This window comes from Balearica regulorum, chromosome 2, assembly GCF_011004875.1.
Source record: "Balearica regulorum gibbericeps isolate bBalReg1 chromosome 2, bBalReg1.pri, whole genome shotgun sequence".
In the NCBI taxonomy this organism is placed as follows: Eukaryota; Metazoa; Chordata; class Aves; order Gruiformes; family Gruidae; genus Balearica; species Balearica regulorum.
In genome coordinates this window covers 129336456-129353271 of record NC_046185.1, presented here as the reverse complement: position 1 = coordinate 129353271, position 16816 = coordinate 129336456, and the positions used below count along the sequence as shown (strand labels likewise).

Here is a 16816-nt window from a genome sequence, read left to right as displayed (position 1 = left end):
GGTGTGAGGAGTAATTGCTTGTAGAACAGGCTAATTTTGAAGTGAAAGAGGGCACAGGCAATGGTGTGAGCAACACTGGCAGAGATGCTTGATGTCAATCAGGAAGGAAAGAAATGGAGTATCTGTGGATTGTCATGTGAATTAAAGATGACTATTTCAGACAGGAAAAAAAAAAGGAGGTAAAAATTGCATGAGAGTGGACCGTCACCTCTTTGGCCTTTCACCTCTTCAGTGTCTCCCACTATTCTGTTTCCACCCACATGGGCACAACTATAAGTATTTGTAACCACCTAATAGTTATTCAAGGTAAGTTAGCAAAACTGAAAACACTAACTTTAACCTCTCAAAATACTCCTGAGGGAGCACAGGGCACAGATGGGAAGGAAGAAAAAAGAGCAGTAAAGTATATAACCTGGCAGACCTGAATTACTTTACTATATGAAACCTGGATAAAATGCAAATTAAGGAAACAAAAATCCATATTAGAGTAAGCCGAAGGAAAAAAAAAAAAAAAAGGGAGGGGGGAAGGTATAAAGAACCAAAAATCTGAGAACCTACGACTAGAACCTATGACCTTAAAAATTTACAGGAAATTCTCAATAAGATCTCTGCGTGTCAGTATTATGACTGAAGAGAAGGCAGTTACTTGAAGAAACTAAAGACATTTTTAAAACTTTATTAAACACACTATTCAAAAACCATTATGGAGCAATTAACATGTTAACTTGAATAGAAAAAAAAAAATCTAAAGAAAAATATTGTGTACTTACTATCATTTAGTGTCGTGAAGTCCAGGAATCGATATTCATAGCAAACATCTATCTTGGTTTCTACCTGGGGCCTCTTCAAAGTTGAATAGATATTACCAGGTCGTTTTTCATCATGCTTCTCTAGTTTGTTCAATCCACAACCCATTTCAGCAGCTCCTGATACAAAAAGGTAGGGAAAGGAAAAAGGGAAAACGCATAAACACCATTCATTTTGGTGTGTTTTTTTTTCTTTCCAGTTTCATGCAACACAATAATACATTACGGTGATTTTTAGTTTTTAAATACAAGCTACCTACAAACTATATGAAATTGTATAATTAAATAAATGCTCAGACAGTAACTGAAGTATGCACCACTCAGCTCTCAGGCATGCTATTATTTTATTGGAAAATTGACAGTTTAATGCATGTATTTTGCATCTTTCACACGTATTCAGCAGTATACTCTGGAAGACACATATTCCATTATAAAAAGTTGCTGAAAATGCAAAATAACTTTATAATATAAGGGTTGACAACTTAATAACAATTTCTTCATATGTAGTTATTAGGAGAGCAGATAGTATTGTCTTTTACACAGATTTTTTGTAACATTCAAATTAATATAATGTAATTCAATGGAAGAAGCAGGTTTGCAGAGAAATACCAGCATTTAGAAAACTACTTCACTTCCACCTCATTTTTTAGGTACGCCACAGGAAGTAATGGCACTTTGTAGACACCATCTTCAAACCAGAACAGGCACATGACCACAGAACTGGACTAGATAAATCTAGTTCTCTTTAATAAGCTGCCAGTCCACAACATTATAAAGGATTACTCCTGACGACCATTTCTGCTACACATTAAATGTTTTTCAATATCCTGCATGTTATGGCTCATCTGAGTATAAAAGAATGGAAGAATTGCTTGATGAAAATACTCAGATGATCCAAATCCTCTTCTTCAACAGCACCACTGGTCAGACTGAGGCAAATTATTTCAACCAGCAATGAGTATGAGACAATAAAGACACACTAGCTAGGCACCTCAGGTTTTTCATTACAACCCACCCAGCATCCTGCCTCCACCTATATGGAGAAACTCATGCTTTGGGGACAGGGAGGGACATGCAGAATAAACACCCAGTGACAAAGGGGGTGTCCCACAGGCCACCCTGGGCACTTTGAGGCAGGGGATCCATTCAGTGTAAACATGCTACATGAAGCATCACAAAGATCAGTGTTTCAGCCTCCCTGCAACCTCCAACAGATAGCAAGGAGCACCTGAAAAACTTCAGTCACTGACTAGGGCTGTCTTTACCTTGACAATTAATAAAGTAGAGAATGTAAAACTAGTTCAGGTTCCCTGTATCCAAAGATGTGCTTATAAGCTTATGCCACAGCTCCATCCCCCAAGTGGTGAGAAAGTCAAATTTCCAGCCCCAATGCATTTGGAATCTACTCGTAGAAATTTATTTACACTTATATTGTGCTTTAACTTTTACAATTTTTGTCCCTCCTTCTATTTCCTTGGTGAAATCATTTTTATGAATAGTTACCACATCCTTTCCTGTATTTTGCTAGGATAAATATGCTCAAATCCTTTCCTGTCACAAGACAGGATCTCTGCTCCCTTCATCACCCCACTCACTCTCATTTGCACCACTTCTGTTTGCATTTCTCTACGTGAACACAGGGGACTATATGCTGGATGAGCAAGGAGCTCCCAGAAAAACTCAAAGGGAAGAAGGAAGTTTACCAAATGTGGAAAAAGGGAGTGGCCACTCGGGAGGAACATAGGAACGTAGTCAGAGTATGTAAGGATGCAACGAGGAAAGCTAAGGCCCATTTGGAATTAAAACTGGCAAGGGATATCAAGGACAACAAAGACGGCTTTTTCACGTACATCAGCAGCAAAAGGAGGACTAGGGAAAACACAGGCCTGCTGCTGAATGAGGTGAGTGCCCTGGTGATAGGAGGATACAGAGAAGGCAGAGTTACTGAATATCTTCTTTGCTTTGGTCTTTACTGCTAAGGCCAGCCCTCAGGAAACCCGGACCGTGGAGGTAGGAGAGAAAGTCTTGCGAAAGGAAGACCTTGCCTGGGTTGAGGAGGATCAGGTTAGAGAACATTTAGGCAAACCTGACATCTACAAATCCATGGGCCCTGATGGAATGCACCCGTGAGTGCCCAGCCAGCTACCAGATGTTATCGCTATGCCGCTCTCCATCATCTTTGAAAGGTCATGGAGAACAGGAGAGGTGCCAGAGGACTGGAGGAAAGCCAATGTCACTCTGGTCTTCAAGAAGAGCAAGAAGGAAGACCTGGGAAACTAATGGCCAGTCAGCCTCACCTCCATCCCTGGAAAGGTGATGGAACAGCTCATTCCAGGGATCATCTCTAAGCATGTGGAGGAAAAGAAGGTTATCGGGAGTGGTCAACATGGATTCACCAAGGGGAAACCATACCTGACCAATCTGATAGCCTTCTATGATGGCATGATTGGCTGGGTGGATAAGGGGAGAGCAGTAGATGTTGTCTACCTTGCCTTCAGTAAGGCTTTTGACACTGCCTCCCATTTCAGTGGTGCCCAGCGACAGGACAATGGGCACAAACTGGAACACAGGAAGTTCCATCTCATCAGAAAAACTTCTTCACTTTGAGGGTGACAGAGCACTGGAACAGGCTGCCCAGAGCGGCTGGGGAGTCTCCTCCTCTGGAGATATTCAAAACCCGCCTGGAAGCCATCCTGTGCAACCTGCTGTAGGTGATCCTGCTTTAGCAGGGGGGTTGGACGAGATGATCTCCAGAGGTGTCTTCCAACCCCTACCATTCTGTGATATGCTCAAAATGAGATCTTAACAAGGCCTATTAAACTAACATTGATACCTCCCTGTGTCTACTGCAAACAACATGCCTACTGCACCTAAAAATCATCATTCACAGCCGAATCACATTCAGTTTACTGTCAGCTTCCCAGGAACCAAAGAATGCATTTCTCTTTATTTTTATCCAAAACAGCTAATTGAGGAGTTTCCAACTCATCCCCCATAACTTTGCTCTATTCCCTTGCATTTCTACTACTCTCATTCTCCTGCACCCCTGAAAGAGCTGGCAGTCTTTCCAGGCTCAGCAGTGCCACCCACCTTCACATCATCTGCAGAGTCTGTAAGAGAGTATTTACATCTTATTGCAAAGTCACTAATACATACATGAAAACAGGACTGGCCAACGCATCAAACCTTAAAAAATACCATAGTAAATACTTGATCATACAGAAACTGGAAGCAGAAAAAACACCTGCAGCATCAAGAAAAATGGATGATATGTCACACGTGTTCCTGAACTTTAAATATTTGGGGGATTCATCCAACAGAAGAGAACCTTCCCCGCTTATTTTGACAGAAAAGTAAAAACTACTTTACCAATTTCTATAAATGAAAGCTAGGTTGTGGGATATTTTTTTTTCTTTTGGCATTTGTGTTGGTTTTGCGTGGCAAGGTTTTGGTAGCGGGGGGGGGGGGGCTACAGGGGTGGCTTCTGTGAGAAGCTGCTAGAAGCTTCCCCTGTGTCTGACAGAGCCAATGCCAGCCGGCTCCAAGACGGACCCTCCGCTGGTCAAGGCCAAGCCAATCAGCGCCTCTGATATTTAAGAAAGAGAAAAACAGAGAGCGCTTTTGCAGCCAGAGAGAGGAGTGAGAAGATGTAAGAACATCGGCAGACACCAAGGTCAGTGAAGAAGGAGGGGGAGGAGGTGCTCCAGGCGCCGGAGCAAGATTCCCCTGCAGCCTGTGGTGAAGACCATGGTGAGGCAGGCTGTCCCCCTGCAGCCCATGGAGGGAGGATGAGGGGGTGTAGAGATTCCACCTGCAGCCCGTGGAGGACCCCACGCCGGAGCAGGTGGAGATACCTGAAGGAGGAGGCTGTGACCCCGTGGGAAGCCCGCGCTGGAACAAGTTCCTGGCAGGACCTGTGGCCCCATGGAGAGAGGAGCCCACGCCAGAGCAGGTTTGCTGACAGGACTTGTGACCCCGTGGGGGACTCACGCTGGAGCAGTCTGCTCCTGAAGGTCTGCAGCCTGTGGAGGAGACCCACGCTGGAGCAGTTCATGAAGGACTGTAGCCCGTGGGAAGGACTCATGTTGGAGAAGGTCGTGAAGGACTGTCTCCCATGAGAGGGACCCCACGCTGGAGTGGGGGAACGATGAGAGGAGTCCTCCCCCTGAGGATGAAGAAGCAGCACAAACACCGCGTGATGAACTGACCGTAACCCCCATTCCCCGTCCCCCTGTGCCACTGAGGGGGGAGGAGGTTGAAGCCGGGAGTGAAGTTGAGCCCGGGAAGATGGGAGGGGTGGGGGGAGGTGTTTTTAAGATTTGGTTTTATTTCTCATTCCTCTACTCTGTTTTGCTTAGTAATAAATTAGATGAATTCCCTCTCTAAGTTCAGTCTGTTTTGCTCATGACGATAATTAGAGAATGATCTCTCCCTGTCCTTATCTCGACGCATAAGTTTTTTCTTTTTTTTTCGTTGTACTTTTTCTCCCCTGTCTAATGAAGGAGGGGAGTGATAGAGCGGCTCTGGTGGGCACCTGGCCCTCAGCCAGGGTCAACCCACCACAGCATTCAAGGTTAAAAAACCTCAGGATCTTTTTCTGTTCCCAAAATGATACTTTCTACTTTTTTTTTTTGTAATGACAACTACTACCATTAAGTAAAAAAAAGGATTATTCTTACACACATACAGCAGCTTCTTTGTTTTGCCTGTGCAATATGATTAGCTTAAGCCTAAAATGTTATTTTAATGTATAAATGTATATTGCATATTAATGTGACTAACAAGATACTGTGAGTATTTCCATGGAACACATCTAGCAGTATACTTGTACTTTAATATATTGTAGAATGAGGAACTAAGATAGCAATAAGTGTTACCAAGTGTATAAATTTCTTGTTTCAGCGATGCCCCAGTAATTCTTACACATAAGTATACAGTACAGCATTTCATAAGGAAAAAAAATCCATTTCAGAGGTTATTAAGCAGCCGTGCCTGCAACCCTTAGTTATACAAAGAGTCTGAAATCCACGGGACTCTCCAGACAGTGGTGGCTGCAGGAGGAGTCCTTGGGGACTCAGTATTTCATATCACTGAGTTTTGCATTCTTTCCTAAATTGGGGTGAAAATGCCAGAAAATACAAGCCTCCTCTTCCAGCGGAAGCCACAAACACTCTCCTGTGCTTCTCTAGCAAACATTTCCTCGGCTCTATTGAGAAAACCAGTCCACCCTCATTGCCCATGCGAGTAGTGATCTCTGCAAACAGTGCCAACCCACAAGCCATTCAGCATGGAGATACCTGCCCACTTGGGACTGGACTGAAAACATACAGTTTTTGTATTAATTCACTGAGTCACTGCTTACCAGAAGACTCATCTTTACCTTCCTGCTGCTTGGCTAAAACTTCTATTAGTATCGTTGAGGATAAATACTTCACCATTATTATACTTATGTTACTAAAGGACACATATGGAAAAGGATGTTTTCACTTGAATAAAAATGAGGTATTAGCAGAAAAAATAACTTTTACAACATCACAATCTTTTCCACAATAATTAGGATGCAAGTGCTACAGCAGTAGAAAATAAATCATAAGAACTAAAATTCCTATTTTAATACAAGAGTTTAAGTCTTAAAAAAATTCGGAGATGTATGAATACTCAAAGTTTTCTCAAGGATACTGATGCTGTGTGTATCACAAGTAACCACTGAATCACCAATTTCTGCTCAATGTTATCCCACAAACTTCCTACTGGGACAGCTTGCAAATCTTCCAAAGATTTTTAACATTAGCTATTAACATGCAGCAAAATTAGCGCTGTTCAGAGTCCTTCCATCCTCATCTGAAAACATCTCCTTGCTTTTCAGTTACAAATCTAATTGTCAACAGGGCATTATTCACCTTCCTAATTTTCTACACTGAAATTACCAAAGAGAGCTGTAAGAAATGTTCATCACCAATGCATTCAAAGTAATCTAAACCTACTTCAATCCCCTTTTTCAGCAGGTATATTGTTTTGCTATAAGGGATGCTTAAGGTTACTGTACTGCATATATTTATCTTGGCTTTCTATACCCACATGTGAATTCTACTCTTTTTATTAAGTATTAAAACAAAATATTATCACTAATATTCACTCTTTCATAAATTAAAAAACAATTATTCAAAAACACTGCAAAATTTTCAAAATTTTTTTGCTCTGCAGTAGGTTCTAAGACAAACTTTTTTCTTTCTCATTAATGTAAAAATTATAAACTCACTAGTTCCATACATACAAGAAATACCTTGAGTGAGAGAAAAAGTAACATCTAAAGAAGAATATTAACCATTAAAATTAAGATCTAGCTATGGGCTTTTACAGCTACACATGCTGGAAAAACTAATTCTGCCTACAAACTCACTTAGATTGCAAATTAATCTTAAGCATGCCCTATAATCTTGATAATCTCTAAAACTGTTCTTGCGTTCAGCCACGTGACATTAAAACTAGAACTGAAACCCAGATCTAACACTTTTTTTTTTTTAAGTCTATATCTCATCTTAATTTTGCAAAACATGAAAAATGGAAGCTGTGATGAGTTGCAGAACAGCACCAAAGCCTACAGTCAATTAATTCCTAAGTTTGTCTTGTGAATGACAGCAAAGGTCATCACTGGTTAGCAAACCAGCAGCTTTCTTCTGCAAAGTTCAGAAAAAGTTCAAAAATTTAACCCAGGTTTTGTACATCCCAAGCAAACACCCAATTTGCAAGCCACAGAATACACCTCTTGCTGCTACTGCCGCCACCTCCTCCTCCCTGTTACTGTCCTTCGCCATCTATTTTGAGAGTAGAGGAGCTGTGGAGACTGTCTGGAGGAAAAGGACAGAAACCCACCCCACCATGGCAAATGGCCCCTGAATACTCCTTCCCAATGCAAGTTTAATTGAAACAGGTACCATCCTGTGCCATGAAAAACAAAAAAAACCACAAGAAATTGTATACACCAAGAGAAAAGTATTTCCTTTTTTAAGTATGTCCATGACAATGAGCGTATCTTGAATAAAATATAGGAATTTTTATAGTGCTTTAAGAGATCTGCCAAGTTTTCAATTCATCATCTCTGAACCTAAGCTCTGTTAAAATACTCTCTGCAGCTTGGGTTTGCTTTCTTACTTTACTAGCTTGTGTTCAAAACAGATGAAATACAAGTTCAGAATTAGCAAAGAAAAACAACAAGCATAAAAGAATATCATGTAGCTAACAACTTATTTTCTTGATAGTAGTGGCTCAGGCTCCAAGATTTCTTTTCAGCAGGCAAAGGGCACAAAAAAAAGAGAAGAAAAAAACCTCTGCCTTCTGATTTTTTTGTTGGGGGCTTTTTTGGGAACAAATGGAGTTAATTTTCTGATGTATCACTCCCTCCTTTCATGGAACTCCATAACAATTTATCTCCAAGGAATAATAATGAAAATTACACTGAAACGTAACAGAACCACATGGCTAATGGAAGCCTGAATAGATTACCAGACTAAGTAATTTAAGGGCTGTTTATCAACTAAGTATGTATTGGCTAAACTGTTTATTTCAACTACATCAATATTACAGAAAGTATTGTGTCAATGACTACTTACAGGGATGATTTGAAAAGACTTCCTAAACAATTATTTGAAAAACATATAGTATTGGAGTCAACTGCTAAGCATTAGACTGAATATTCAAATACGTCTAATACACGTGTAAGTGCAATACACTACCACCTGAAATAGAAACAAGGTAATTTTAATATTTATAATGGCATCCAAAGAAAACATGCTGTACAGGCAGATTACACTACCGTCAGCTTGTTTTTAAGTGCAATTAGTGAGAACAAGCTTGCTTGTATTAACATATTTAAAATCTTTATTATCCAGAACTAGTGACCTCATTTTGTAAGCTTTATCATGAATTAATTTATTTTTTAAAATACATATCCTAAATTACTGCTAAAGTTCCTTTCACAAAATTATGGAATGCGGTGCTCTTACTGATGAGTGCAGCAGCAAAGCAGGATAACTGCAATGTATTAATAGGTTTTCTCTCTTGACTTTTCTCTCTTAAGACCTTTCATCCTGGTTCTTCTTTCCATGGGTAATACTCAGCTACCTCACAGGGATGCTAGAAGGCTTTTACAAGTAATTATAGGACTTCACATTTGTTGTGCAGTAATGAGACACACTTATTTTCTTAAATAAACCTTCACTCCTGCAATCCTGACCTTTCCATTTTCAAAATAACAAGCACTTCATGCTCAGCTTAGTTCACTTGCTAGCATGTGGTCACTTAATTCTTGCATCATTCCCAGTCTACAAAACAACAGAGTGTTTAGTCCTCCGTTCAGCTCTAAACAAACCCTGAGAGAGCGTGCAAACTATGGTTGAGTCCCTTTCCTAGCACAGTTAAAGCAATGAAGCAAAGGAGGAATAGCAAGGAAAAAAAAAACATCAGGCAGAGAAGCATAACCAAAGCAGAGGATTAAAACACCAGACCTGACAAACTGGGTGTACAGGTAAACAAAGAAAGGAGAGTAGTATGCTCAGATGATTCTTTATAGGTTCCCAGAGTAGAGCCCCACTCCTGACATAACCCCACTTTTCCCACCCTGGCTTACCACAGTGTAGGCCTTTTTTGAGATCACACCAATAAGAGGGAAATTCCTTACCAAGAGAATATCTACTTGGTCTTTATTCAAGAGTATTACCACACAGGTAAATATGTAAGCATATATTCAATAAATGCCACAATAATTTTAATTTGTGGGGAAGGATTAGTTGTTTAACTAGCATTTACCAAGAAATTTGAAAGATTCCGAAAGACTTACTTTGAAAATACAAAGAACAATTACCATGAATCAGTCCTATCTACTGCTAGATGTCTCAGCTGACCAGTTTTTTTCACCATATACTTACCAATTTGACTAGCACTATCAGGATTTTAGACTTGCGGCTGATAACTAAATCTCAGCTTATAGAAAGGTTGGTGAAAGAATAATCCCAGATTTATTCTTTATGATTGATTTGATTTAAATTAAGCGGCAGAGCAACCCAAGTAAATCTGCAATTAAGGTTTTCAATTTCAAAAGGTTAATCTCAAAAACTAAAGGAACTCATTAGTGAGATGAACAGGAATGAAAAGTTGGAGGACGTGAGCACAGGGGAGGTCTGGAACATGTTTAAACTGCAATATGAATATCTGCAGAATTTGTAACCCAAGGAAGTGACAACAGAATTCATAAGAAGGTTTCCAGACCCAGAGAGATGAATTACCTAATAAAGAAGGAAAGGTAGAATAAGCAGAGAGCTTTCAAGGGACAGGAAAAAAGCTCAGCAGAGGAAACTATGGTCTTGGATCAAGAAACACAAGCATAAAGTGAAATGTGCCAGAAATCAAGCCCAGTTAGAGAGGCCAAAGACACCAGAACTAAACAGAAGCAGAACGCAAATCAGGAGGACTAATTTGGACTCATACCAAGAACTCTGGAAGACCTGTCATGACGAATTGCAGATCCAATTGCTAGAATTAAAATAAAGAACTATTGCACCCAGTTTGGTACCGTCTCCCTGGGAGACAAGAAAATGTACTGCCTACACACAAAAAAGGAAGAAAACATAATTTGGCTAATTGAGACAATTGCTAGTCTAGCCTCAAGAGTGTGCTGAGCTTTAGGAAGAAAACAAAATAATACATGGATAAATATTACATGGATTCAGTAAAGTTAGAACAGACTACCCTGATAGATCTTATTCACAAGTCACAAAGAAGCACAGCCCTAGCATGCAGCACATCAAATAACACACCACAGTGATAATGTGATTTCAGCAAAATATTATTAGGTGCTACTGTTTTTATTATGGTGTTCACAATACTAGTCTTGGGCTCAACTCTGCTCCCCTGCATAACACTTACTTTCCCCTGCACTGTCCTTGGGCCTGCAAGTTGGCAGGCTACCTCTGCAGAGTCCCTGCCCATACCCAGGGGCTGCCATCGGCTGTGCTTAACCCTCTCTAGGGAAACAAAACTGCTTTGCGTGCGTGTGTGCGTGCATGTGGGCAAGAGGGCGGGAGGAACAAAAGCAAACAGGATCAGAGAGAGAATTGGTGGAGGAGTAAGGCAAGTGTTGTGTTGGTGAGCAATCTGAGGGACGGTAGGTTGGCGAGAGATCCTTGCTCCTTACCCCATCCACATCACCCTATAACGCTCATCCACAAGATTTATTACTCAGTAATACTGTGATGCTGTCTTTCAGTACAGCAAAAGATTCAGATGGTGCCACACATTTATATAAAATGCTCTTAGGCAAGGTATTTCTGGTCGATAAAACAAAGTGTTAATTATCACCGGACAAAGTATCGGTAAAATTTCTACTGAAATACCATGGCTGCAAATGTTCAAACAAGATGCCTCCACATGAAGACAGGAGACTACTAAGATGCTAAGAAGGACTAGAGAAGTACTCTCAAGAACTTAAGGGGAAACTACTTAAGGGGAACCGTAGGAGCTAACATTTATTGTCTAGAAAATTAAAGACTGAATGGACCCAACAGAACCATACATAGGCATGTTAGAGAGGAATCCAACTTTCCTTTAAAGTTAATCCCACACCACACTGAACCGACAGAAAAGACACTAAAAAAAAAAAAGCATATTGCAATGTATGCCCAGTAGCTTCAAGTACAGTGAGTAAAACCATGGCAAAACACAAAAGTAGACAGAACTGACCATCCTATGCTTACTGTCTTTTGCTAGTTTGTCATGGAATAAAACCCTGGCCAACCAACTTGGGGTAAAAGGTAACATGGACCATTGGAGCCAGGTGTGAAGCTGTGGGATCTCATGTGAAGTTAAGGGATAGAATAATGGTAATATGATTTTTTTTTAATTATGAAAAAAAAACCCCAGATTTCATTGATTTTGATTTTTATTCTTCAAAAGGCTGTGGCTTCAGCTTTTCAGTTTTTCACCACAGATTCTAAGGCCACTTCATTATATCCAATATGGTATCTGTGTTTCCTAGTACCACAGCTCAGAACTCCCCTAGGTATTTAATCACAGCTGTATATACTCATTTCATGCTACATTCTTGCCCTCATACCAGGGGAATGCCAGCGTTCAAGCAGTGGAAAGCCCCTTGTCTAATGTAACTAACTTGAGGTTAAGTTAGATTCCTGAAATAACCCTTCATTCTGAGACTATTTTTTTCTTAGAAAAAACAGAAATTAAATACACAATGGGACAGCTAGTATTGTGAAAAAGAGGGTTATTGCCAGTAACTTGTTATTCAATACCAGAAGCTGAAATGGATTGGATTCATTAAAAATAAAACATAAAAGCAGATGTACAAAAAGATTTCCCCTTGTAAACTGCAGATCAGCAGTGCCTTGACAATGTAAGTTATCCTCCTTTTTTTTTTTTTTACAGAAATAAAAATAGAAGTGGTATATAATCATACTGTAGCTTCCAAACTTTGAACACGTTAAAGAGCATTTTGTCAAGTATAATTAATTTTTTTTAATTTTACATCCAACAATCACTTTAGCACAACAGCCACCCCCACCAAGACCACCGGACGACTCCAGCACTGCTCCCTGTCCTGCCACCCAGCAGCCTCTGGCTCAGCTTGTTCCCCTGCTCAGAGCTGGCAGCGCTCTGGAACGAACCACGCTCAATCGTAATGGAGAACAAATGTCTCCCATTAATTATTTGACCAAGTTGGAAGTATCACAGAAGAGCTCTAAAAGTCCATCCAACTAAATTCCCCTCTTCTCACTGGCTGTGAGAAACGGTTGCTCTGACAAGAATTTAGATAAACAAGAGAGGAGAGAGATGTATTTCATACTCTGATCTACAACTGCTGACCCATAGTCGCGCTACCTCTCCTTACGTTGTAATAAAAATGTGCTGAAACAGTACCGCGGGCTTAAAAAAGGCAATATCCAGCCCAGCCTTTGAAAATAGCAGCTATAAAATCACAAACCCCAGCTAGCCACACGATGGCACGTCGCTGTACCGCCGCTTCCAGGTGCCCGGCATGTGACAAGAGGCGCCGGGCTGGGCGCGCAGGCAGCCGCCCCGGGCTGCTCCCCGAGCTCTCCTCCTTCCCCGGCTCTGCCTCACCGCGGCGTTGGCTGGACGCGAATAACCGCGCTGGCTAAAAGCGATTTTCAGCAATGCCGCCTCCCGTCCCCGCAAGCGCCTCGGCGGAGCCCGGGGGGTCTCCTCACCGACTGACAAGACGGCGCCGCCCGCCGGCCCCGCAGCCTTCCCCGGCCTAACGGCCAGCGCGGGCGGGCGAGCGTGGCGAGCTCCGCACCGGCCCCTCAGCACACGGCAGCACCGAAACGGGCGGGACCGCCGCCCCCTTCGGAGCAGCGGTTTACCAGCGCTGCACAAACCGAAATCGGCTGCGGGAGAGGGCATGAGGGAGTGCCTCCCCCCCCGCTCCACTCCCGTCAAAGCCTCGAGCAGCCCCTCCAAAGCCAGGCACGCCGGTCAGCCCGGGCCCCGCTCCGAACTTCAGGAGCCAGAGAACCAAGACGAGTAAGAGCTCCAGAGCCGCTTTCCCCGCTTCCCGCGCCGACCCTGCCCAGCAGCAATCCCCGACCGGCCCCGGACCCCCCTTCCACCCCCTCGCCAAGTTTGCCCGCTGGGCCGGGCGGGTACGCGGCGGTACCTGGGACAGGCAGGCGGGCGAAGCGCAGCCCAGCGGTGCTGAAGGATGCCCAGCGGGCGGAGACGGCCGGCCCTACTGACAGTGCTTCCTCCTCCTCCGGCTGCCGCCCGTGCCCGCCCGCTGCGCTCCAGGGCCGCTCCCCCTTCGGCTCCGCGACAGGGAGGTGCTGGGGCAGCACCACGCCGCCACACGGCCCCGCTGCCCGGCAGAAAGTTTGTGCCGCGCAGCCTCGAGGCGGTGGCACGGCGCGGGGAGGCGCCTCCGCGGGGCCGTGCCGGGGAGCTCCGCTCCGCGCCCGGCCGGCCTGGGGCCGCGGCCACTTCCTCTTCCTCCGAACTGCGGGGCCGAGCCCCGCGCCCAGCGAGAGCCGCGGCGAGGCAGGGAGAGGGGCAGCGGCGCTTCCCGCCTACGCTACCGCCACGGCCCGAAGGGGCATCGCTGCGCCCGCCGGCCAGGGTTGGAAGTCCCTCACGCACTGCCCGCCTCAGCCCCACCCCGCGTGCACCCTCGGCCCCGGCGCTCCCGTGTGCTCCAGCTTTGCTCCCTTCCCCGCCGCCCCAGGCCGCGGAGGACTCTGCCTCAGTGCTTGCAGTCAGTCCCGCAGCCCCGAGCCAGACCTGAGGTCACCGCAATAGAACCGTCCCCCTTATACCTAGAGCTGAACCTGTACCTTCAATGTGCCTGTTCTCTCATCTTCCCTCAGATGGTGGCAAGCCCTTCCTTCTCCGGGTCAAGCTCAGCTGCCTCAGTTTCTCCTTGCAGGACACATACTCCAGCCTTGGCCTTGGTGGCCCTCCACTGAGCTTGTTCCAGCTTGTCAACAACTTTCTTGTCACAGAAGTGGGGGCAAAAAGAGAAGGAATGACACACCTGCACAAAAAAGAGCCCTAATGAGCAAGAAATAGAAGAGGACAATCACTTTTTCCAAGCTACTGGCATGCTGTTATCTGTGTTGGTAGGCAGCAAGCTGACCATAGCCAACACTCCCAGAGCCTTTGCAACAGAGCTGCTACGCAGACAAGCAGTCCCCAGTCTGGATCAGTGCAAGGTGCTCTCCCTTCCCCGAGGAAGGATGGTTGTCCTTGTTAAATTTCAAAAAGTTCATGCTGACCTGTCCCTTGAGCCTGCCCAGGTCCTTTGGGACAGCAGCCCGTCGCTGAAGCTTGTCCACTGCAGCGCCAGTATGGGGTCACATGCAAACATGGCAACAGTGGATTCTGTCATCTCCTCCAGGTCCTTGAAAAAGATGTTGAATAGCATAGGCCCGCATTTCCTACTGCCCTCCAGGTAAAGCGCAACCCATTAAACTGCAACTGGGTGAGCCCAACCACACAGTGAGCTTTTTACCTATCTAGCTGTCCACCCACCCAGACTACAGAAATACAAAAATAGCATGGGAGCCAGCGCCAAGCACCTTACTAAAGTTGCCATGGCATCCACTACCATCCCCATGCCTACAAATGCAGCCATTTCATCATAGAAGGCAAACGGTAAAGCATGATGGCACCCTTTCCAGACACATGACATACACACAAGCAAGTCTGATCCAAGGGGACTCAATGATTTTCGCAGGAAAAAATATTTCTTCATGGTTCCCAATTGTCCTGGCCTTTTCTGAAAATGTGTGCAACGTTTGCCTTACTTTAGTTGCTGTGGACCCTCCTCAGCCCACTCTAGAAAGCGCAGAGAACAGCTGCTCTCAAGGCATCAGCCAGCTCTTCCCAGCCCCCTCAGACACAGCCCAGCTGGTCTCAGATTTGTACAGGTCAACTTTTCAGAAGGAATCCCTGTCTTAATCCTCATCCATTTCTGGTAGTTCTTTGCTTGCTTGAACATGGCCTCTAAGCACATGGGTCAGGAAGACTGAAGCAAGGGGAGCTCTGCGTACATCAGCCTTACCTGTACTCACAGGCAACAACAGGCCTACGTGTTCCTTGTTCGGCCTCTTACTGTTAACATACCTTTTGAGAGTAACATGAGATTCCGCAAGCCCTGGTATGTATCAACAACGTCGCTATGTGCCTTGGCAACATATCGAATAACTCCTTTGCCATAACCTGTTCTTGCTTCCACCATGATAGTTTTACAAGCAAGTTCAGTCAGGTGTTCCCCTTTTAACCTACCTAGTGTCCCAATTCATTTTCCTATTTGGATGTGCCACTCTTGCATAGGGAAAAGGTTCCCCTTAAAGACCTGCCAGCTTTCCTATGCTCCCTTCACCTTTCAGAGCTGCCTTCCATGGCATCCTGTTTACCAGTTCCCCAGCTAAACCAAAGTTTGCTCTCCAAGTCCAAGGATTTGCCTTCCTCACTCCCTTCAGGTTCTTGAGCTCCACTGCATGATCATTACTACAGCCAGGGTTGCTATTATCACATTCCTAAACAATTCTTCCTTGTTAGCAGACATCCAGTTGTGCAACACCCCTGGCTGGCTCATTCAGTACCTCTACCAAGAAAGCTTCCTGAAATCTGCTGGATTGCTTGCATCCCACCTTGTTACCCTTTCAACTCAGGGAGATTAACTCCTCTCCAAGAATCAGGATCTGCTATGCATAGATGTCACTGAGTTGCTAATTTAATCAACCTTCGTCATGAGTAGCTGGTCTGTAATCCACCAACATGTCATCCTCAGTAGCCCTTTGATCCTTACTGTTCTCAACCAGCCTGTCATCCATCCAAGGGCTCCATACATTCCAGCTGCAATTTTTAGAGGGGGCAATCCTCCACCCTCATCTCCCCGTCTCTCCAGAAAAACATGTATCCATCCCAAATGTCATGCTTGTGGACCAAGTCTGGAACTTGGCTTGTCACCTTCATTTGTACTCCCCCGTTAGGCCAGAAACCTGTTCAGCAACTCCTAATGCACCCCTAATTAATACTGAAACTACTTGAAGCCCTTGTGCCCAGCAGACACAACTACATTTGCTACATTTTGTCCACTTAATAATCTCTCCCTACTGTGTAGGTACATAAACCAAATTATGTAAAAATATATAAGCAAACACTACATTAGCACATTGATTCCTTCCTAACTAGTGAGTACTTCCGTATTTAAGGCTGGTATTGTGATGGATGACATCTATTTGAAAGTACCCCCTCCGCTTTTCCCCCAAGTACCATCAGGGAACAAGAAAATTTCCCCAGAGTGACCTCTGTCCACATGCAAGTCCTCTTAAAGCACAAGTATTAGCATTAGCTACTAGTCAGTAGCCGAAAGTATAACATCAAAACATTGGAAGTAGGGAAATGAAATTACTTCTTTACCAGTACTAAGCGGTGAAGCAAACACACACAGCAGTGCAAATGAAATTACTTTACCAGTACTA

General features: G+C 44.0%; 1 protein-coding gene across 2 annotated transcripts in view; it reads right to left on the bottom strand.

Moving 5' to 3' along the window:
• RFTN1 (raftlin, lipid raft linker 1) overlaps positions 1-13821 on the bottom strand; it is a 101031-nt gene extending 87210 nt beyond the window's left edge. Inside the window, exons 1-2 of one of the 2 annotated variants that reach the window (XM_075745866.1) lie at positions 13492-13821; positions 771-926 (exon numbers count right to left, since the gene is read on the bottom strand). In XM_075745866.1, the coding sequence (XP_075601981.1) occupies positions 771-915 (145 nt within the window). In that variant the 5' untranslated portion in view covers positions 916-926; positions 13492-13821. Of the gene's footprint in view, positions 1-770; positions 927-12795; positions 12943-13491 lie in introns of those variants that run through there. The other variant, XM_075745865.1, reaches the window with a different exon arrangement.
• Positions 13822-16816: the final 2995 nt, after the last annotated feature.